At 48.1% G+C, this 23,488-nt stretch overlaps 1 protein-coding gene across 1 annotated transcript in view; it reads right to left on the bottom strand.

Annotated features, from left to right (window-relative positions):
- The window catches only part of LOC143013555 (cadherin-4-like), a 170,576-nt gene that overhangs the window by 34,760 nt on the left and 112,328 nt on the right, over positions 1-23,488 (bottom strand). The window contains exons 4-5 of the mRNA XM_076167233.1: positions 13,656-13,882; positions 7,083-7,280 (exon numbers count right to left, since the gene is read on the bottom strand). Coding sequence (XP_076023348.1) covers positions 7,083-7,280; positions 13,656-13,882 — 425 coding nt within the window. The remainder of the gene's footprint in view (positions 1-7,082; positions 7,281-13,655; positions 13,883-23,488) is intronic.

Raw genomic sequence — 23,488 nt, 5'->3', positions numbered from 1 at the left:
GTGAACATTACTGAGCAGAGGTGGCTGAGAAGCATCACGCCGGAATGTTCCGCTGTCTTCTCCTTCATCTGCTGTGTATATTTCCTCCGTCCACTTGTCTTTCATCTGGACTGACCTTGACTCCCCGCTGCCGCTCACCCCTATTCATCCCTCGTCCGCTTTTGAATATCTTTGGTTTGATTCTCACGACGCAGGAGGCAAATACGCACATTGTCCTCCTGCTGATCTGCGGGGTCGCCCGGGCAAACCTCCAGGGGCCTCCCCGACAGAAGCTGTTTGTAAAGCCGTTATTTATCTCTTTCATAAAAGTCCTCTCATCTCCTATGAAAGAGCCCGGAACTGTTGCCCTTGACCCAGACATAACTCTTGTGTCTTTTGAGCGAAAATGATTTACTGTTTAATTTTACACCAACCAAACCCAGGAGGGGGCACTGCCTAGTGGCGCCCGTTGTGGCTGAGGCGCTTATCTTGGTCGTCTCCGCTCAGGGGCCATTATTCTTCATAAATAACAAGCGAATATGACTGATGAACGTGTTTACCAGGACTTCTCGCTACTAATTTAGAAATGATTTGATATTAAGAGCGAAAATTTAATTTCAGTCTCACTCCCCCCCCCCAACACAGGAGGAAGCAAAGTTCCAAATGCTGTCGACAATTATATAAACGTAGCAATAATTTGTTTCCCCGTCAATACCAGGAGATTGGAGGAGACTCCATTTCCTGAGGCTGATAAATGTAATTACATTGATGTCACTAATTTCATTAGAGAAAGGGAAATGAACTTCATAAGGTATTTATTACATGCAAGGACAGGGACTGTGGTGGAGAGCAAGTGTGTGTGTGTGTGTGTGTGTGTGTGTGTGCGTGTTCATTATTGCCCTCTACCTCCGCCTTGCGTGAGATATAACGTCTTTGCGTGTGTATCTTCTTCTGCCAACTACATGAAACTTGCTCTACCCATATGATTGGCGCTCCGCTAATGGGCCGAGCTGTCAAAAGAGACATAAGAGCGCAGGAGAAAGGCTCCATTAGGCCAGACAGTACAATGGAAAGCACTCTTGCGATGTTTTAGCCACGACGGTGCCACCGTAGCTCACAGGCGGCCGTCCACTTTCCTCCCGGCCGTCATAGGAGCAGGTCTTTATCCATTTTTTTGTTCAAATAAATTCCTATTCGTGACGCCTGAGACCCAGCGGGCGCACTCAGACTCCACAGCACCACGGCGTAAACACAGAAAACCTGAAAATGCTTTATTTCACTGAACAAAAGAAGAACAATCAATATCAAGCTGCGTAGTCCGCCAAATTGTTTACCAGTGTCTTCAAACAGGAGAAATCTGTACTGGAAGGAGATCCACAGTTGGGTTTGGGGCGTGGAACGGCCCTGTGTGGATTCATCGGGAGGTAAAAATCAAGCAAAGAGCCAAGACGTGTTGTTGAATAAAACAAAAAGCAAATGAAGCGCTGACACGGTGGACAGGGGTCTCTCCCCCCTGTTTACCCTCCCGCATCTGAAAGAACTTCATTGTTTCTTCGCTAACTTCCAAACTCCAAACGGTGTGTGTGTGTGTGTGTGTGTATCCCCGAAAGCTTAACGCCTGCCAAGACAAAGCAAAGAAAGCATGCAGGACAATACCGCATTTGAATGCATGCACAGCGGCGGCGGCGAACACGGTGTACGGTCTTGCGTTTGCTAGACGATCCCATTGTTTTCACAGCCTGGAAATGAGCTCTGTGCGATTGGTAAAGCGTTCCATATGGCCGACGATGTGGTTTCCTAGTGCCCGAGCGCTGGATGGGACTGTGATCCTTTAAATACGCGCATGCCCGGGCTTCAGCTTTCTGCGGTTTCTTTAGTGGACGAGGGTCAAAAAAACACAAGAAAAATGCCGCCTTGTGTCTTTGGCTAAGCTTTTTATTTCTCTTTTCTTCTTCCCTTCTTCTTTGTTGAGGGATGAAAGAGAAACGCGACAAAACTAAACCCCAAACAATAACAACACTATTGCTCCTTTGTTTTCTGCAAGTCGTTTTCGGCGTGTGTGTTTGTTTGTGGATGGCACGTCGCGGCAGGAGGGATGAGACAGGGGGTTAGTGTATCGCTGGTGTTGGCGGGGCAGCAGATGCCAGAAAGGCTTCATTAGACTCGAGGGAAGAGGCCACGAGGAGGAAGACCATCAGACCTAAACACAAACACAGACATGCCTCTAATCCATGCCTCCGTCCCCACAGTCTTTCTTCTTTATTCCGCCTTTTCCCATCTCTTTTTCCCACAATCATGTTCTTATTTCTTGGAGTCCCTTGTACAGCGTGTTACAGCTTTGTGCGTCTCTCCCTTTTACATTTCGTTTTTTTTCCCCCCGTCGTTGTTTTTCTCTCCTCCTCCTCCTCTTCCATCTTTCTGTTGTTTTTGTTGTTTGCCGTGTCTGTCAGTGAAGCGCGGCAGTCATTAATCACTGGTAAAACGTACGCAGAGGAGAAAGCAGACACCTCAGGGGGGGAATTTTCTCTCATTCTGCTCGAGGAAAAACGCTTTTTGTGAACATGCTCCAGAGAGCGCCGTGGAAACTGGAACACAGGTGCTGCGGCAGGAACCGCAAACACACACTGCGAGAAACTACAAATCAGATACAGGATCCTGCATTTTGAGTTATTGTTTAGCACATACGCTCCTATTCCGCGCGCACAGGTGTTACAAATGACCGACCTGTGGCAGTAAAAGTGCTCGTTTTGGTACTTGGCTTCTTGCTCCAACAACTGCTCTTTGTCTCCATGGCACCCCTGTCAGTGCAATGTGTCATTATTGAGGAGTGGCGCACTTTATCAAAGCGCGGGACATCGACGTCTCAAGGAAAGGATAGGTGGTGGGAGCAAAAACCCTCTCCCGGAGAAATATTAACCGATAAAGCAACATTTCATTCGCCGCTGCAGCCCGTTTCACATCCCATATTCCCGCTTCTGAAAATAAATATCTCGCCCTCTCGAAATAATATCCCCCGTTAGAAGGGCGGTGACGTGTTGCCGAGGGCAGAGGAGATTTCACCAGTACATAAACAGTAGGCGTGACTTGTAGAGGAATGGGATCGCGAATTTGGAAAGACCAAGAGCGATGGCGGACAGGGGAAGGACAGAGGTAAGAGAGAGAGACGTAATGGCGGATCAGGTGAGGGATGAGGAAGGCGAGGGTCCTCCAACAGAGCCGAGCCCAAGTCCCATTTAAACAAATTACCCGAGGCGGGGCGGAGTCCGTACAAAGGACGGTGGAAAAGACATTTCAAGGGACATGCAGACGCTTCTACGCACCTGCATCGTGCTCTCTGTCTAAATTGTCGTTTCATCCAGGGTTTGTTTGTCTTTCTGCTGACGGTTGTTGTAATGTGTGTGTGTGTGTGTGTGTGTGTGTGTGTGTGTGTGTGTGTGTGTGTGTGTGTGTGGGGCTGGTAGAGAGGGGGGGGGGGGGGGTACACTGGGTCTTTATTTACCCAAGCAAAAGAAATCGATGCCTCTCTGCCGTAGGAGAAGTGTGGGGATCAATGGTAGGTTTCAAAAAGCCTCTGTGAGAAATCTATATCCCTTACTTGCTATTGATGGCTGTTTGGCCGCAGAAGAGGGAGCCAAAAAGAAGAACACCTGTTTATTGTGAAAATTATTCTCCCCTCTTTTTCACCAGCCTTTATTCCTTCCGCCTATTAAAAGTTGTGCGCCGCCGCTGATCTGCTTTGGCTTTGAAGGACGAGCGGGCTCAGGCAGGGGGTCTATCCTCTGGGGAAAACAAGGGGGAGTGGAAGCTAAAAACCAGGTCACTGCTGAATGTTTGCTGCATTTTTCAAATCGATTTAAGTTTTGTTCCTGATGATAGCTTGAGATTGATGTCTCTTTCCTTCTGTAGTGTTTCTCCATACATTCAATAGCGCCGGAGGCTGTTCAGCCAACAGGGGGCGCCAATGGGCACACATCTGTTCCCGTCCTTCCTTCCTGATGCAAAAATAAATAGTTTTGGAATCAGGTATCGTAGATGTTTGTGGCCCGGCGACTGTGACTTTGTGTGGAGTTTTCTTCCCTTTATCAAAGACGGTGTAATTCATCTAATTAAACACTTTGATCTATGAGCGTAGTCACCAGTTGTTCAGTGCAGTAGATCAGTTAATGTTTTAAGTGAGTCTTTCAATCCATTCTCCATTCAGTTGTGGCCTCTTGCTGTTTGAAAACAGAATCCTGAGGCAATAAAGTTTGGCATGCTTGTGTGGAAATTGGTCAAATCAAATGCTCTGGATTAAAAAGCCAGGTTACATTCTTGGTATTCTGTTTGTTGGTGATCAGTCTTCTTTTTTTCGGTAACATTTTTAACTTCAATTGCATTTCTAGTTCTTCATATGACAAGTGCTGGTGGACTAAATGGATCAGCTTGCTGCTCCACCTAGGTCAAGTTGTGCCAGAACCAGAGCTTAATTACTGCATTGCCACTAACACTGGAGAGTGCTTGTTCCATGAGTAAAAGCTTTAATATATAATTAAGTACAGTTGCGCACTATTAGAGCAACACTTGACAGTTGAGGTGCAGTCAGTGGTAGTGGAGCATTTCTTTAATCACTGCTATTAATAACACCCCACTGAGCTCTGACATCATCTCGGTTTTGGAGGGCGATGGTTGCTCGGTCCTGCCAAGGCTTCACCTCCGCAGTCAACATTTCCCTGGAGCCATGTCAGGCCGATCGCTCAGAGGCCGGTCAGCAGGGGCCTCTGTCCCTGACACCTGCCTGACCCGGCGCTGGCATGATCAAAGCCGCAGCGCCGGAGACCTGCGGGTGAAAGCTGCTGTCACCCCAAACTGTCCAAGTGATGGCAGCGCGGTCAGGCAAGGGAGGACGACGGAGGACGGTGGTGGAAGGCCACTGCCTGCATGTCAATCAGCGCCGCGCTGGATGACAGAATAGGCCATTAGGAAAGTGAGTGACTTCACAGGCTATTAGGGTGGGCATCACGCTGCCACCCCACTCTGAGTAATGGCACAGTTGAAGGGACAGGGAGGAGATGACAAGAGGCAGCCACACATTTCATCTGAACAATAAAACACTGACTGGCAACGCAAATGGGACAATTAAGTAACATTTCATTGCGTAATCTTATTTGTGTATTTGCAATCCTTTCATTGTGTGACACAGCGTGAGTTCATTTTAAATACTAGTCGGCGCAGTTACCCCCCCTCCGCCCCTGTTTTGTGTTTGGAGCGAAATCCCAGTGAAACATACACAGACAACAAAAGCCTGGAGCGGAGGACCAAAGCAGAAGTATAAACGCTTTGGAAAGAGAGCTAAACACGTCGGCGATAAGCGTGGCAGGACCCCGTCCCATGTGATCGACACCCCAGAGCTACATCACTGCTAAAATATCTACTTCTCCCTTTGTCCTCGACAGCCCTCCAGTCATCTTTAAAGAGAGAGATGGGAGCCCGAGAGCCTGACAGAGGCGTCAACATCGCATCACTTCTCCTCTGCTCTGAAACTTCCACTCCCACTTCCACTGCAAAACAACAGCCCCTAACGGACCTATTTACTGCACAAAGTGGATTGTGTTTTGGCTGCAGTGTTCTTTCAAAAAGCTCCTTTGATACCCTCTCTCTCTCTCTCTCTGTCTGTCTTCCTGCCCAGGCCGCCACGTCTCTCGTAGAGAAAGCAAAACTCTCTGGCCGGCATGTGGCTGTCTTAGTCTTACTGTGGGGCTTAGCAGGCGGAGAGGAGAGAGCCAAATCATGCCAGGCCGAGGGTACACACACACACACATACATACACACACACACACACACACACACACACACATACTGCAGCTCCACAACAAATACTTACAAACCCTCCCATCTCCGCCTTAAGGTTTTTCATTTTCACAAAATAGAAAGAGGTAAAAAAAAAAAAAAGTTTCCCCTCAAGCTGATCTCCAGGCTTCGCCCCGGGGGAATTGGATGAAACCAGGTTGAAAAACAAATAAGGGCAAAACTAAAGAAACAAAAATGCTTCTTTTGCATTTTCAGTTTCCAAACAGATAGAGTGTGAGTTTAGTAAACAGTATGAAAAAGCTGATGGGTAGATTCCAGATAAAGGGGAGAGGGAAAGTGGGAAAGGAACGGAGTGCAGGTTTCCCCCCCGGCACGCCATTTGTTGCAATGAGCGCGGCGAGCACGTGTCAGGGCACAAGAGACGCAGTCACCAAATCGCAGAATTCTAAGCGCTCTCGCTACAGCTCAACACATTTACACAAACATGCATTTATTCGTGTTTGGATTTCTCTCTCAGACAGGTTTTTCACAGACTCGCCTCCAACCTCCTCCGTGTTGTGTTCCTGTTTTGCACTTCTCAAAACTAGCAGTTTGCTCGAGCTGAAGTTTGCTCTGATGGTGGTTAGTTGTTGTTGTTGCAGTCTAGAGTGCTAAAAAATTGAGGACAGGCTTGTTGAATAACGATAAGCATCACAAGCCGATATGTTGTTGCCCACACATTCTACCTTCAAGGAATATGTATGCAGACAGGAAAAGTTAAAAAGGAGAAGGCCAGACTGGGTTTGGCTTCCTTTCAGGGGCATAGGAGATGAACCATACACCTTGAGATCTTCGGGGGCCTGAGAATTGCAGCTTTTCATACTTCCGTCTTAAGTACTTCAATCTCTCACACGAGGCCCAGAGTTACAGCTTTAGCAAAGGATCTGTAATGAATTGCATTTTTACAAAGGGCGCCATGAAGCCATATTGAACTTTGAACACCCTTTCTAAAATAGCCTTATAAAAGAAGAATAGGAAGCATAAAAGGGGAAGAAATCCTTTGTTTCGTCGCAATCGAGTGGCCGTCACACCACGGGAGATTGTAACGACTCAGACGCAGCTCTGAAAATACCCCGCTGCCGCTCTTTCATACACCTTAACATTTTGTGGCCACAATCAAATCAACGGAAAGAGAACATAATCATCTGCAAGGAAATCAGTCATGCTCACGGACTTGGCTTCTCTGTCTCGGTCCACGGCACGCTCCCGACTCAGCCGCAAAGCCAAGTGCCCTCCAGTGAATCCCAACGTGTAATTTCTTTAAAAACTTCACTTACGCTGACGAGCATCTGCGGGAAAGGTCCTCGAGAGTTTTCCGGGACGTTGACTGGTGGGATCACCCAGTCCCTCTTCTGTCTTCTTAACCCCGTGGAGCTGTTGAGGCCGTGCTTGGGGAACATGATGACGGCGGGCGGCGCCTGGAAAGCCTCCTTCCTCTCCTTCCTCTCAGCAACCTTGCCCTCTTCCCTCACCACCTTGAAAACACAACACAAGGTTTGAGTTAGAAGCCTGTGAATCATATCAGTGACCGACCTGTCGATGTATTTGTTGCTCAATGCCGAAACTGAAGGTGCAGATTTAAATATATTAGCAATGCAACTCATTTGGAATGCTACACGCGTTTTACAGATGTGATGCAAATGTGAGCAAAGTGGCAGGAAATGAGGCACGTATGTCACGTTTGAATCCTTTTACTTAAATTAACCAAGAGATGTTGTACATGCATGACAATTAGGAAAGTTAATCATCATTTGATAGTACTAATTACAAGTCTTCACATTTTGCTCACACCTCGGCAAATCACAGCCGAACATTCCACTCTGAAATGAATATTTACTCGCCTCCTATTTGCCACTTTGTGGGTTTGCTCATGTGTGTTTGATGTGTCGATAATTATGAGATTTCCAACACAGTTTGAAGCCCGCTGAACTAAAGCTACTGGCACGGTAGGATCCTCCGTTTCATTATTTGCACCGATAACACAGCCTGGCATGATAAAACTTCACAAACTAACTACCTTGTCAAGCAGTGAAGACACGGCGGAGCAGTAAAGAGGAAGAGGAGGCATCTCTCGCGGGCCGTGAAGGCAACAAGCAGTATTTCTTTACAAAAATCCCCCGGAAATCTCTAAAGTGAATTCTTTACGTCGGCGTGCCGGTAGGAGACGTTTTCACTTCCACCTGGGGTAAAGAAGCGTTTAACAGTTTGCATGTGTGCTGCTAGATTTACTGTCCCTGGACCGACACTTGAATCATCTGCGCTCATCATACACTGGGCTCAGACGCAGAGACCAATGACCATCACAAAGCTGTCTGTTTGAAAGATGCTCAATATAGAAGTTGAAAGGAGCCCATTTTTAATCTCATCATGAACATTCACAAGCCAAAAGCATTACACCGGGCAAGGCAACTATCAAACATATCGACCCACTGAATGAATGTACTTCTGTGGAAATAAAGGAAATAAAATGAAAGGAAATAAGATAAAATACAAATATGTGGATACAATGATACAACTCATGAAACTATGGAGGATAGGGACCAAGAAATGTAACTGTAAATACAACATGGTGGCTCGTGGGCTGATGTCATCACGTGGCCTCTCTCACACTACTGTGCCAGCCGTACTGCAGATTGACAGGTCAAGGTGACATTGGCTGCAACATCTCTGGGTTTGTTTATTGACCTCTTGCGCTTCCTCCTTGGTCTATCGGGGCCAATAGTAGATCTACACAAGCCAGCCAAAGACATTCTGGCAGAGTTCCTCCTTTACAAACATATCTCAGGGTTACGAGGCAGTGAAAACACGAAAGAAAAAAATCGAGTCACGGATATCATTGCCGATGCTATCCATCAGTTGCGCTCTCCATCTCAATCGCATCCTCTTGAGCTGTTTCCCTTGCTCTCCCTTGCTCCCCTGCCAGCCCCCGTGCCCTTTTCTTGCAGTGTTATTGTTTTCCTTCCTCTCGCCTACCAGTCAGTAGGACCTGACAGCTGGTCCCAGTAACAGCTATTCCAGGAATAGAGAAGGCAGCAGATGTATACTTGTGTGTGCATTAACATTTCAAGCAAGAGGTAAAGAAGACAAAAATACATCCATCTTGCATGTGCGGATGATTTATTCCAGCGGGAGAAATAGGAGCATCTGCACTAACTTTGATCATCTAAATACGAATAGCAGTGTCAAATAGCAAACAGTGGTGGTCCAGAATGTGACCTGTGTTTACCGTCACAATCTGTTCAACTGTTGCATTAAAAGCACAGTCGGCAATTGGGAAACCGCTCGCGAGAGACAAACAGTAGAAACCACTCAGTTCCATTACTTTACAGAAAATGGTTCAGGCAGAGAGTGTCGGGTGTGTGTGTGAGAGAGAGTGTGTCAGTGTGTTCATGTCAGAGTGCAGGCGGAATCTAGACTTGTGAGCTCAGGAGCACAGGAGAAAGCGTTTCCATCACCATACATTTACATATAAAGAGGCTGGTGTTGTTTAATACCTCCCTCGATTTTTCATTTTATATTACTTGTGTGTACTATGTAGCCGTATAGGTCCTCCCCTGCAGTTGACATTTGAAAGATGAAGAAGAAATACCACACAGGGGCAGGCTGCAGTGTTGGAAGACGAGAATGGCCCCTGGCGTACTTTGAAAGTTGAGGGTCCTGTACGCTGCAGAGTATAAGAAAGTCTTTTTCTTCACCGTCTTTGTTTCACCGGGTTTGTTGTTGCCGAGTCAAGGTCTCTCGGAGGATTTTGCTCGTATCTGCCGGTGAAAACAATGCTTTCAACACTGTCTTCATTAGATGGACGCCCAAGAGGAAAGCTTTTAAGGTCGCTTTAAAGGAAATGTGTCAGGCAACCGGGCATATGGTGTGTGTGGGTGGGTGGAGATATGAGGTGTAGGGGAATGTGTGAAAGTGTCAAACCCACTTTCATCATCGTGTGCTGTGCAACGGAAAATGAGGTAGAGATAATGACTGGTAGAGATAATGATATTTTGGCATTTAGGTGGAATAAAAAGGCAGAATTTTATCTAAAAATAAATATTGGGATGTTACTGTAGATCTTTTTGGTTCATTAGAGCTTGTTTGCTGGAAATAGCTGTCTATGTTTTTGTATGTGGGGTTGGTGAGAGCTGATGTGTATAACAATACTAATGATACTAATAATACTAGTTCTTATAATGAAGTATTTTGAAATACCCAAAGACTTCTTTCTCCAACTGAGACGCTACTGAATCAACTTGTTGAGAGAACAGCAGATCCTTCCACGGCCTCTAGGGGCGCTTCGACCCCAGACACGGACCAAAAGTGTAGCATATTGGTAGATGTGAGCAGCTTGCTCACATTCTCACGGTCGAAAAAGCACCAACACCCACCAGATCCTCCTCCTCCTCCTCCTCCTGCTGCTGCTGCCCTCTACACCACCAGTTTGTACTAACTACAGTCAAGCCATCTGAACACACACTGCCGTGTTCCATGTTCGGTGTAGTGTGTGACAAGTTCACTGAAACATGCACATGATCCTTCGCATTTGGAAGTCCACAGTCTGGAGACCAGCAACTGCCAGGAGCAACATGGATGTGTGTTTAAGCAGAGTTTGTCAGGAGAGTGGGAAGAGACAGATGCAAGTGTGTTCTGGACAAATGTATTCTTTTTCTTCAGCGGGGGAGGGGGGTGGGGTGGTGGTGGTTGGGGGCTTAGAGGGGTTTACTGCAGGGGATAGTTGCCCCACTTCCAACCAGTGCAGGGAGGGAGGCAGGGGTGGAGGGGGACAACGTGTTTGGGATGGAACGAGGGGGATGAGGGAGAAGCAGCAGAAGCAGATGTGACCCCCTCCTCACACACACACACACCACCACCACCCCCCCGTATCTAAATAAGTCATGCTCTAGATCCTTTTATCTACAACATGCTAACAGGTACTAGTGAGCTCCCTGAGGGGGAAAAAGGAGGAGAAAAAGAAGAAGAAGAGAGAGAGAGAGGGGAAGACAGAGAGAGAGAGAGAGAGAGAGAGAGAGAGAGAGAGAGAGAGAGAGACAGAGAGAGAGAGAGAGAGAGGGGGGGGGGGGGGGGAGATGTGCCGATCACTGCTGCGAGGAGCTTAAGTGGGCTTTTCTCTTGCCATGGTGAAATCGCATCCAAACCAGGAGCTGTTTCCCTCTTTCGTAATCTCTCTCTCTTTCGCTCAAACACACACACACACACACAGGTTCAATGTTTTGAGGCATAATTACCTTACATGAGGTTTTCTACTCCGTGCCTGTGGGAAATATAGCATTTTCCCATTAACTTATTCCTGTGGTATTTCTACACATGGCATGTAAATCACTTAACGGCTCTAAAAGCTCCACAATGTCCACAACTGCTCAAATGTTGGCAGTTTTACTTTTTCACTAACTTCAAAATTGATTTTATACATTTCACATGAATCCATCAATAATCCAAACCCTTCCAGCTGCCATTTTTATATTATTTATTTTTATAGTTACTGACTTCTTAACGTCATACTGCAGTATCCTTGGATGTAAAATATTTTGATTAGAGTAGGGCACTGCCAGGTTGTGCACAAATGTGTGTGTGTGTGTGTGACTGAAGATATCTGCGCACTTGGTCTGACAGACAGCAGACGAGGAGAGGAAGCGACTTGGAGGCAGATACCAGAGTCCTTAACATCTGAATAGAGTCCATTGATTTCCAGCTTGAAGTGTTTTCCTCCACGGACACGCACACACACACACACTATTTACATCCTACACAAGCACACATTTGACTGTCTGCGGCACTGAAAACCATTGAAATTAGCATAGCCCACATTTGATCCCACATAATCTTTCAGAAACCCCCCCCCCCAGAAAAACCAAGCCCCCTCACACACACACACACACACACACACACACACACACACACACACACACTGCAGACACGCTGACACACAGAGTTCCATGTGAACAGGAGTCAGAGAGTGTGAAAAGGACCCCGGACCCCCCCATCGCCGGGGCCCTGGTGCCATCAGCCTCCGCCAGCTGGCTGTGGTCTCGGCTCTTCCCCTCCATGCCACTGGCTTCTCAAAAAGCCTGCGTGCTTTGATATCAGACCAGCCCCTGGCTACCCAGACATCTGGAAGTTATTATTCAACAGAGCGCGCCACAAAGTGCCATTTCCATAATGAAACATCACATTTTGTTTCGGCACCCCGCTTTCTGATCTCGCTCTCTTTTTGCATAGGCATTTGTTTCAGCGCCGAGCATATCTCCGTCCTCTGACCCTCTCCGTCTTTTCGGCTGCTTATAGGTTCATAGCTCCCCGGCGTCTTTATCGCACCGTATTAGTTGACTCAATGGAGAGAAAAATAGAAATAGCCACTCATTTGACCTTTTCATACACTGGAGCTTAATATTGAAGCTCATATCGCACCAACCAGGGAATCAGAGTGGAAGCAGCCCGAGCTCAGAAAGTGCAGGGATGATGCCGGCCAAACTATTCTCAGCTTTAACAACATACTCATCCTTCCTCCCACTCTCACTAATAGTTCCTTTGTTGGCTGATATTCTGCTCTGCGCCTCTCAATTTGTTCTCCATTTGTCTCTACGATTGCGTGACTTCCTTTGGCCCGTCTTCTTTTATGAATTTGTTCAATGCAGGCTCCAAGGAAATCTGGCTGAAAACTTTTTAAAAAGTCAACACTACCTACGGTCACATGAATCCACACATCTAACTACTAAAAGAAGTCTAACTTGGGAAAAGCCAAAGATCTTCAAACTAACATTTTGAGAGCAGGAGATCTTTTCTTATCTCTTGTGTTTACCTTCTGCCAATTATCGAGCCTGATTAACTCAGCGCTTCAGGCGGCGATGGGGGAACTGTAGTTCAAAGGGACAATTAAAATGTATCTAAAATTGCAGAGTTCTCTCTCTCTGTTTAAATGCATAAGAAGGTGAAATAAGTAGAGGCGCCACAGCTCGACCACAGACTTAAACATGGAACCAGATGTGCAAAACGATTGATAATACGAAGTAATTGTGAGAAAATAGGTCGATCATCAAATCAAATGCGACCTCGGCGAGTGTTAACGCCCGCCACATTAAGCAGAATAGCGACTTGTGTTGGCTAGGATGGTCTCGTCCATGTGGGTTAGCGCTGCCTCAAAAACAACCAAATAAGTCAATGAGGGAGAGATTAAGTGTGCCCCCAACCAACAGGGAGTTTGGAGTATCAGTGTTTAATTTATGTACCAACACAGAGTTAAACGAAATTCAGCTGAATGAATATCGATGCTCTGGATGCGACAGCTGGTTCGTAGCGAAAGCGGAGTTAGCCCATTAATACTTAGTGGGACGCTTGTCTGACATATTATCTAGTAAGTGATACATCTGTCTTTACACATGTCTGCCTCCTGTCTGAGGCCTCTCGAATTGCAATGTGTTAGTGGAAACACAGGTGCCTAATTGTGTGTCGTTACCCAATCTGATGAACCGCTGATACACACTATCAGATTTGGCCGCGTCGCTCTATAGTAATGGAGGAGGAGGAGGAGGCGTCAGCGGCAGCAGAGCTCAGGCTGCGGTCCCAATCCACCTCTACCTGCTTTGGAGCAGAGAAGGCGGAGTGGAGGGCACACGGGGCAGACAAGGTGACAGATGTTTTCCAATAACAGCTTATAGGTGAGGGGGATGCTGCTCTCCCCCCCTGTGGCAGTGTGATACTATCTTGTCCAACCGTGGACTATTGGCTCCTTTTCCGTACACACTCCCGCTCTCTTTCCATCTCTGTCCTCACACCGCCTCACACCCCAAGGAGCTTTGACTTCTTTTTCTTCCCTTTACACTCCCGAGGCCCCTGTGTGCGTTTCTTACCTCGTTTTCGCTGGGCTGAAGTGAAGGTGGGTCGATCGGCGCCAGCTGGATCACCGTCTCCCAGACATGCGTGTGTGGACCGCTGGCTGTCACTTTGAACTGGACCGGCTCGTCCAGGCCGACGCCCTCCAGCTGAGCGAAGATGGACCCGTCTGACCTCACGCCGAAGCTGGGGTCGCTGCTCTGGAATGCCACCGCCTCGTTGCCCATGCAGTCGTCGAACTTCACTGCAAAAAGAGAAGAGAAAGGAGATCGGAGGTGTTAAGGCAGTGATACAGACTGGAATGCTTCAGGAAAGTATGACACCCAGGTAATGGACAAAATATGCAACATTCTCTCTCTGTGTCCAGTTTCAACAACAAGACATGTAACAGGTGATTTAAAAGGATTACAAGCTGCATGAGAACGCACGACGTAGACGATCTCAGAGTGCCTGAAAGAATACTGCAAATGCTTCCGAAATACAAAAGATATTCTCTAGTACATTTTCTCCAGCACTTCACTTGTACACGGTGTTCCGTTTTGAAGCAAGTGGGTGAGATATGGCAGGGTACAGTTGCTCCAGAAACAACACATCACATAGATAGCGATGTAATTACACGGAGGCCATGGAAGAAAGGGAAACCTTTACAGCCTCTTGTCTACTACCGCGTCGATAATAAACACCCTTGCTGTTACATTGAAACCGTGCACAACCCTGAACTTTGTGTCTTTTCAAAGTGTGAGAACAGATTCTTTTGTTCATCGTTATGAAACCGCGACCGTCCAGGAGAGGATGAATCACAGATAAGTATGGCCCCACACTGGCCTCCCGTCTTCCACTTCCTCCTTCTCACGCCACCTGCGGGGCTCCTCTCTCGGGGATTAAAAACGTCTAGACGGCGTATCAGAGGGAGCCCAGGGTTTCAAGGCTAAATCCCACGGTGGTCCCATGGCTTCCTCTCATCTCGGGTCTGTACAGCGGCAGAGACGAGGACTCCATTTCACGGAGCAAGCAAATCTGGCACTAAACGTCAGCGTGATCACATCACGGCAGCCGCCACTCCAGGGCCAGATGTCAGACAGCCACACTAATTGAGAGAACGGCTTCTCAGCCCTCGCTCTGTCCACCTGGTTCAGCAGGTGTTGCACAAGTGTCCTGGTCTAGACACAAGGAGACGGGACATAAGAGAGGGATTAGATCAAACCCAAGAGGAGGAAATTGCTTCCTCTTGGGTTGGGATTTGCTGTTCAGACTTTCTCTTTATTTGCGTAGCAGATTTCTAAAATCAACATTAAACATTCAGGCTTATTTTCTTACATTCTCTTCCTTTTCTTGAATCCTGTCCCATTTCTTCCACCACCTTTTTCACAGCTTCTGGGAGATGTGGGTAGAAGGATCGGGGCACTATGACAAACACAGTTGGAAAACTGTGCAAACAGAGCACTGGATGGCTGCCTGATTGTGTTAACAAAGAGCAAGACAAAAAAATTAAACTCAAAACAAACTCTATTGTTATGCTAAGTGCTCGTATCTGTGAGACTGTCAAAAAAAAACAACGGCGAGCAGCAGGTGGTCTGTCGCACCTAACTCTCACTGTCCTCCAATTATTGGCTCGTGTCTCGCCGGGCTGGGCGTGTCGCCAGCAGTGCGGTAGTATTGCAGTTGTGGCTGGCAGAGGCCTACAGGCTACGGATTCACAGCAAGAGAGCGGGGGACAGAAGTGTGTGTTCACGTATCAAACTACTGTAAATCAAAGCTCATCCACCTACGCTAAAGCTTGTTTTTTCTGTTTGTTATAATGAGCGCATGGAAACAGGTCAAATCGGTCGGCTGATGAATCAGTCTGCGTGATTTCCCGATGACTTCCATTGTCTCAACGATGACAAGCTGAACTAACTGCTCCAATACGCACAAGCACACAGAGTGACAGGCCAGGCATCCTACTGGACACCCAGAGGCTCTTGTTCTTGCACCAATTAAAAGTACAGGCACTGCCAATCTCACCTATCCATCACCACACACACACACACGCACGTACAGGCACTGCCAATCTCTCCTATCCATCACCACACACACACACAAGCACGTACAAGCACTCCTCGTCCTCCGCGCCGGGTCGATACCACTATGAAAGATTATATTAAATTTAGCCAACAACAGTCCGGCGAAGTCCAGCAGCACAGTGCTGCACATTAACAAGTCATCTGAAGCAGTGGGCACAGATTCAGCATTGATCTGACAAATAACACAGATGCCCCAGCGTGCCAAGAGGCGGGGCCAGCACCTCTACAGCGCCGAGCTACGAAGAGCAATCACACCTCCACAATGTCACAACGCCTTTCCCCCAGCAGAAGGGAATCTATTCTGTTATTTCTTTATTTATCAGTACTAGAAGACAGAGAAGGGGCATTTGTGCGGGTTGCTTACTGTGATGATGACACAAAGGGCAGTATCTCATCCTATACCAGCCCCCCGCCGCCCTTTTTTTCCGCTCCTCTAATTAAACTTCCCATCTTCCCCTAATAAGACAAGGAGAGGACACGGAGAGGAGGGACGCTGACCTTCTTGTGTCGCTCTCTGGACAGCCTGAGAGGAAAAAGGTGACAAGTGTTGAAAGGGACGTGAGAAAAAGGGACACAATCGAGGGACGGAGAGAGCGAAAGAATATGGTGACAGAAAGGGGAGGGAATGGAGAGGACTGTGCGGAGGTGGCAATCAGAGAGACAATGGAATGGCATGAAAGGGCATAAAAGACAGGAAAAGGAAAAAGGGTTGAAAAGTCACAGAGTGGCGATTCTCCAGCTGTATCAGATGTCATCGTGCCCGACAAAACTGTGAAAAAAACACTCAAAGCAGTTCAGCATCACACCAATCTCTGCCAAAATCAGCCCCTTTGTGGATGCGAGATCTTAGCATGTGCGTGAATAAATTTAAGGATGAGAAGAGATGGATGGATGGCGGGGTGGGGGTGTGTGGAGGAGGAGGAGGAGGAGGAATGACGGGAGGTTGATGGGGTACTGGCGCGGGGATTCTGGCTCAGCCCAGAGTGAACTGGCTCCCTCTCACGCCGCCACATTGGAATGGATGGGACGCTCAGATGGCTGTTTAAACAGGTTAATTGGGCTGGCCTCGCGGGGAGACGGAGACAGATGGAGAGATGGATGGAATGAGAGAGCGAGGGAGGAGAGAGGAAGGAGCGAACCAGAGACAAAGGGAGCACGGTTGAGCTCAGAAGGGAGATGGATAACAGAGGGCGGGGAGGAAGAGATGGAAATGAGGGGACGAGTGTGGCCGCTGATCAGAGGCGCGGCGGGAGAGCTCGCCGTCTAATCAGAGGCGGACTGGAGTTCCACAGGGGACGGGGCACCCCACGGCGACCAACTACCCAGGGCCGCTGCCCACTGCTGATGACAGATACCGACCGTGACGAACAAACTTGTGACGGAAGCGTGGGTGAAACCAAAGTCAGAGCCCAAAGCAGAAGCCAGCCATTCCATTCCCTAAGGCTAGGAGCCAGTGAGGAGGGAAGACATGGATGCTTCCTACTGAAAGTGCTGTTTACAACCCCACAAAATAAAAGACTTCAAAAAGTATGTCTAGATTAATGCAGCTTACAATTATTAGCTGGCATTTTATTCATATTTCACGCTCGTGTTCATTTTTGGGGGAAGTAGTCGGAGTTGCGTAAATGGCGTCGTGGTTTTGATTAGAGATAAAACATGCAAAGCTGCGATTAGTCAACTGGATTTGGTTTGGAGGAAACAGAAATAAGGACAAGGAGAGTCTCCACTGTTTGGTTGCAGTTCCTCAAACTTTTACAGTCTCGCTTAAATACAAGACTAGGAGAGATGTGTGTGTGTGTGTGTGTGTGTGTGTGTGTGCCCTGGATATTAATGGCCTGTGGTGCCTTATGTAAAATTAAGCAGCATTACTCTGCACTTTACTTCACTGGCACACTTTCTCGGGGTGAAAATCTCAAAATGTCAGCAAAACACAGCGGCGCAAAGACACGACTCGGCACCTTCCTACTGAAAATTATATTACCAAGAAGTCCAACGACGTATTTCCATCGCTTCCTATTGATCTGTAATGTTATTAATGAGTGCAAATTTCAAAACAAGGGAGTTGTGGAGGCAAAAGCAACACTGTTACTAACGACTGTGCGCAGAGGTGTGACACAAAGAGACTTGCTTGAATTGTATCTCCTTTATTGTAGATTGTGAGTGTGTGTGTGCGTGTGTGAGTGTGTGAGTGTGTGCCAGCGTCTTAGCAGACTTAAGGACACACAGAGGCAAGTAGGTGAGATGAATTTGGGGCCTGGATCACTAAACAGGTTTGTGTGGGTGTATGAACATATGCACGCTCGTACAGCTACTGACACACACGGACTCAAACACAAACACACCTACACAAAGACATTGTAACGGGCACGTTGCAGCGCTCGACAGGTCCTCTCTCGGTTTTCTTTCACTGAGGGGGGATATCAGCGTGTGTAGGCTTTATCAGCGCGGCTCAGACACATTTAAGCCGCGACTGTACCACACATAAGGTCAAACCCACAGGAATGCTGCTATCACTCCAAAATGTGTCATCTAAACCGATCCGACGCTGTTAAATGTTTGTACAAAGGAAAAACAAAGGAGTTGTTTGCTTTTTCACGCTGTATTGTTTTCACTAATCATTCATTTCCCTCTTTCGACGCGTCTGCACCGCGCGCTTCTACAGATGACAGGAGGGAGCGAGAGAGATGGGAGGTCTTTTTTGGCAATTAGGGCTGGCTTTAGTGGTGATTAGGAGAGAATGCGGTGAAAGGGGAAGAGGGATAAGACTGGATGAAAGCCTCTCCCAAGGACAGAGAAGCCCCCCCAAAAAAACAGGAGGGGAGGAAGAAACAACGGGATAAAAGTAAACAACAAACTTCCCTTACAACACCGACTCTGCTGGAATCGACAGTCGGGAAAATGGAGAAACGTAAATACCGCTTGACATGCTTGACACAGTCAAACGGTATTTACAGCCAGCTGACCACGACTCATACGCCGCTTCCCCTCACAGCGGGGCCTTTATACTCCAGGAAAAGCTCTGCGGCGCCCCAGCTGGTTGGATTCTGCAAAATTCTGTGATGGATTGGAAACGTGCAGTAAGGGGTTTAGCTCCGCCCCCACCTCCCCCTGGTGTCTCGCTCCGCATTCTGTATCAACCTGTACTACCTAAAGCCCCTGCAGCAAGAGATCTGATACAGTCTGACCAACAGGACAGTGAAAAAATAGACTGAGGTCAGCATGTGTGTAAGCGCATGCCTGCCTGCCTGTGTGTGTGTGTGTGTGTGTGTAACCTGCCTGGCGTCTGCAGGGCTGCCTGTGGCCCTTTGGCAGCGGGGGGATTGTGGTGATGTGTATGCGAGGCTAGAGGAAGATTGAGGAGGGGTGATGGCTGTCTTGTCTTTCAGCGTGCACATTTACTCGGAGAGGAAGTGCTGTGCTCGGCGGTTTTGGATGAAGCCGGGCCTCTGCGGAGCGTCTTTGGCTTCATTCTCTTTCACAAATTCTAATTTTACTAACCTGCCCTCATCCGCTTTTGTCTGTTCAGTTCGCCCTCAGGAGGCAGCGAGATTCAGGTGTCTGGGATAGTGACCCCCCAGGGCAAGTACATCAATATGTCTGCGTGTGTGTGTAGGGGTGTACTGTGTGTCAGCCTTCCTTCCCTGGGACTGGACGTCGCACAGCTCCGCGCCAGCAAAAAGAATTCTCAAGGACGCGAAGAAGGAAAGAAGACGCGAGTGTAAAGTGGGCAGTTTAGCGCCGGTCACCCAAACAAAGGATTCATTGTTGCTTTTATTTCAGTGTGTGCCTGTAAGCGTCAAATATGCTCGCTTTAAAGGAAAATAAATCATTTTCATATTGTTCTCTCAAACTTCCCACGGGAGGCAAACAACACAAGATTGCTTTCTCCAACTGCTGGAGGAGAAAACGCACGAGCCGTGTTTCTCAAATCTCTCCATCACAACTTTAAGCAGAGGTCCTGTGCCGCCTATTGCCCAGCAGGGGTCAGATGGTAACGCTGAGCGATCCAGCCTGTAGACGGAGGAATAACATGTAATTAGACAATGTGCGGGCAGGACGGAGCACGTGGTTCCTGTATGAGAGGGTATATCACTTCATTTATCCCTGGAATGACAGTCATCAGTCTGTGACCCCTGGAATCCAGCTGCTGATGCCTTGCTGGATGGCTGCACTGTGTAATTAGCGGTTCCGAGGGTCTGAGAGGAAGTTTCAGATGTAGGAAGTTCAACAAGGAGCCAAACCGGCTACAGAACGCTGAGGAAGAAGTCTGGAAACAGAGCGAGAGACTGAGGAGCTCCCATAACTGCTGTGACACCATGAGTTTAACCGATGATATTTATATATGATCAAATGACAGAGGTTGTGCGTGAGTGTGTGTGAGTGTCTGTACACACGCAGTCTCTCCATCGTCTAACATCACATAGCCTTCTCGTGGGTTGAATGCGTGACTGATGGGTCTTAAAACTGTCGGCTAAATCTTTCTTAGGGTTTGAAGGCAATGAAAGGCCGCAGCCCAAAGGATGAATGACTCACAGCTCTATTTGTTGTCTTCATAAAAGTGGGTGCGCGCCTGTGTGTAAGTATGTGTGTGTGTGCCTGGTTCAAATCTCTCTCCTGTGGGCGCGAGGGTGAAGCACAGGAACGCTTTACTGCAACTGCTGATAAGATGCACATTGCTATGACGGGCCAATTAGGCCTGTCAGGCAAGACCTATACACGCACAAACTCTCAAACTCACTGATATGACACACCTACACACCCCCCCCCCCCCCCCCCCCTACTCCATCCCCAAAACAATACCATACACACACATGTGCTTTTGCAAACAAATGCACACACATCATTTGTCAGACTGTCAGAGATGCAGCACTAACGTTTATTGCAGCTAATTGTTGTTGTAGGAGTAGACCCTGGAGCTCTTGGAGGAAGCAACTTGCAGCATGTGGTGTGTGTGCATGTGGTGTGGTGTGTGTGTGTGTGTCTACGTGTACGCTTTTGTAAGAGAAAGCCAAGTTTGTGTCCGCGGTGTGCATGTGTGTGAGGAATAACCACGTGTGTGTGTGTGGTCTGCTTATGCTATGCTTTGTGCGAACAGGGGGGGAAATAAATTAGCAGAGCTAGCAGGTTGCTCTGACAAGTGCTGTTAATGAGAACATCCTCCTGAGCCTTTTGGGCCGCGGAGAGAAAGCAGAGGCCGCGATCATCTGTTCAGCCAGGAAGACGGCATGGAGGGAGGGAGGGAGGCTGCAGAGCGGCTGAAGGCCCCAGCAATTAGACCGCACCATCTGCAGGAGAGGGGCTAATGTGGAGCCCGGAACTCTGAGAAGGGGGAATAATAAGGAGAGGACTCTGGCTAAACCGCTTGACAAATAGAGCTACATGGCGTCGCTCTATACTTAAGCACGACAAATCACGAATATTAGAAAAGCACTAAGAACTGAAATGGCCTCAAGGCAAACATGCACGAGTGATGTACAGCATTGGAACAAAGTGAAAATTTGCCAAAGGCGGTCGTCTCCATAGAGTGAGTGTGTGTGTGTGTGTGTGTGTGTGTGTGTGTGTGTGTGTGTGTGTGTGTGTGTGTGTGTGTGTGTTTGTGTGTGACAGCAGCGTTCAGGGAAAGTGAGACAGCGAATCACATTATGATGAGTCGTGAGGTTGCATTAAAGCTGTGGAGTGGAGCTGCATACGGGAGGAGGGAGGCGTTTTCCAAATGTTTGAGCATCAAAGCGCGGCGGGGGGAGACATTTATGCTGCGCATCCGCGAGAATGTGCAGCAGCTGTGACTGTGAGTGAATGAGCGAGCGTGTGTGTGTGACAGAGAAAGAGAGAGAGAGGGAGAGACACAGGTCGGTGGGGCTATGTGTCAAGTTGCCAATTTGGCTGGAGTTGACTCACCTCCACCTGGCTCTCCTGATGCACAGCCAACACGGTTTTGGGAAAATCAAAATCGCAAAAACCTGAGTAGCTTAGGAACACACGTAGCGCCTCGTCTCGTGTAGCATTAGCATGAATCATCTCCACAAACCTGGGAAAGCTCCCTGATAATCACTTCGGCTAATCCTCGCATGCTGCAGGAAAACAGGGAGAGAGCGAGTGAAGGGGGACGTCCTTTACCCCCCACAGGGAGATGACTGAACTCTGGTGAACGCTGGTGGGGTGCAACATGTGGAGGGTTGTGTGTGTGTGTGTCTGATTCCAAATGTCAATCGCGCTTGAAGAGAGGAAAGACTCAAATGAAACCATATGGCTCCGCATCTATGCAGCACACAGACTTTACGTACACACTGACTGACTACATACACACTGGCTGCATAGCGGGAGACCCCCCTCTCTGTGTAGTCACATCTATCAGTATCCATCACTGCTGCGACACCTGCATGGCTGCTTCACCTGAGCTGCTTCTATTTCTGTCAGTGGAACGCCTCCATAGAGTGAGAGCACCCAGGTTTCTACCCAGCCTGACACCGTGCTGGGATGTGGCCTATAGACACGGCCATAGGATCACCTCATTAGCATCAGACGCTGCTCTGCTACCCTGACAAGTGAGACTTCACTGCTGTGCTCTCAACACACACAAAAAAAGAAAAAAAAAAGAAATAACGAGCAAATATAACCTCTAATAGCTAAATATAGGTGACCGTGCAGTGGAGAGAGTCGGGGCAGGAGGCAGACGGGGAGAGGAGTCTGAAGCCTCTCAGAGTCGGGTGGGATGTGGGCATAAGAAGTGCACAAAGTAAACAGAGGAGTTTAAGAGGCGGAAGTGATAGTTGGAGCATGTTTGATGAGGGCTCTTAGCCTGTAGCTATAGCGCATTAGGCACAGATGAGGCACAGCCAGCTCCCACACTGTTAATGTGGAACACATTACAACTGCACAATGAGTTATGATTGCCATTAAAGAGCAAATGATTCAGACTTCACAGCTGGATGTAAAGGGCTGCCACCGCTGTGCAGCGTCCTTTCTTATTCCTGCCCACGCTCGCTTCATTGCCACTCCGGTGACAACCGCTCGACTCGACCCATTAATGTGGGCAGCCACACACACACACACACACAAACACACACGTTTGGCAAGGCACTGACACTGACACTGCTGCTGATGCGTATGTTTGATTTTCATGTTGCAGTTTATGAACCTATTTGTGCCGCTCTGTAGGAAGGAAAGCACGCACAGCTGTACTGTATTACATTCACTGTGTGCTACATTGTAAATAGCTAATATACTTTATTAGGTAGAGAAGGTTGCATGTCACGATTATCCAGTGTTTCTCAAAACAAGTGCTTCGCTCGCTGTGAGGGAGGGGAAGGTGAAGAAAAATGAGAGGAAGAAGTGGGGAAGGGTGGAATCACAGAAGAAGAGACCTCTCCTCTTATTTGCTCTCCCTCGCCCACAAGATCCATCCTCTCGCTCTGGGGCCGGTGGGCTGGCTGTGAAATGAATGAGAGGCAAAGCGTGGGCAGGCGCTAACGCTAAGATAATGACGGCGTTTTGTCAGTACTGGCCTGGAGCGCCGTCTCTTGGCACATGAAAGACGAGGGAGACGGGAGGACGGCGCAATGGGGAAAAGGCCGTGCAGTTTCGCGCGCTAACAGGACTCAAGTCTCCAGGCGTCCGCTGTGGAGAGCGCAGAGAGCATTTGATTCAGCTGTTTGATCCCCACAAACACATCTAACTGGCTGAGGGAGCTCTCACACTGTTTCAGAAGTTTATTGCTTGTCAGAAACCTCAACCACCCCGCTCTTTCTGCACCGCGGTGAACAAAATCGCCGAGCAATTAAGACGAA

The sequence above is a fragment of the Genypterus blacodes genome, unplaced genomic scaffold, assembly GCF_046128005.1.
Source record: "Genypterus blacodes isolate CSIRO-AG114 ecotype Tasmania unplaced genomic scaffold, CSIRO-AGI_Gbla_v1 ptg000156l_1, whole genome shotgun sequence".
In the NCBI taxonomy this organism is placed as follows: domain Eukaryota; kingdom Metazoa; phylum Chordata; class Actinopteri; order Ophidiiformes; family Ophidiidae; genus Genypterus; species Genypterus blacodes.
This window is presented reverse-complemented; position numbering and strand designations above follow the sequence as displayed.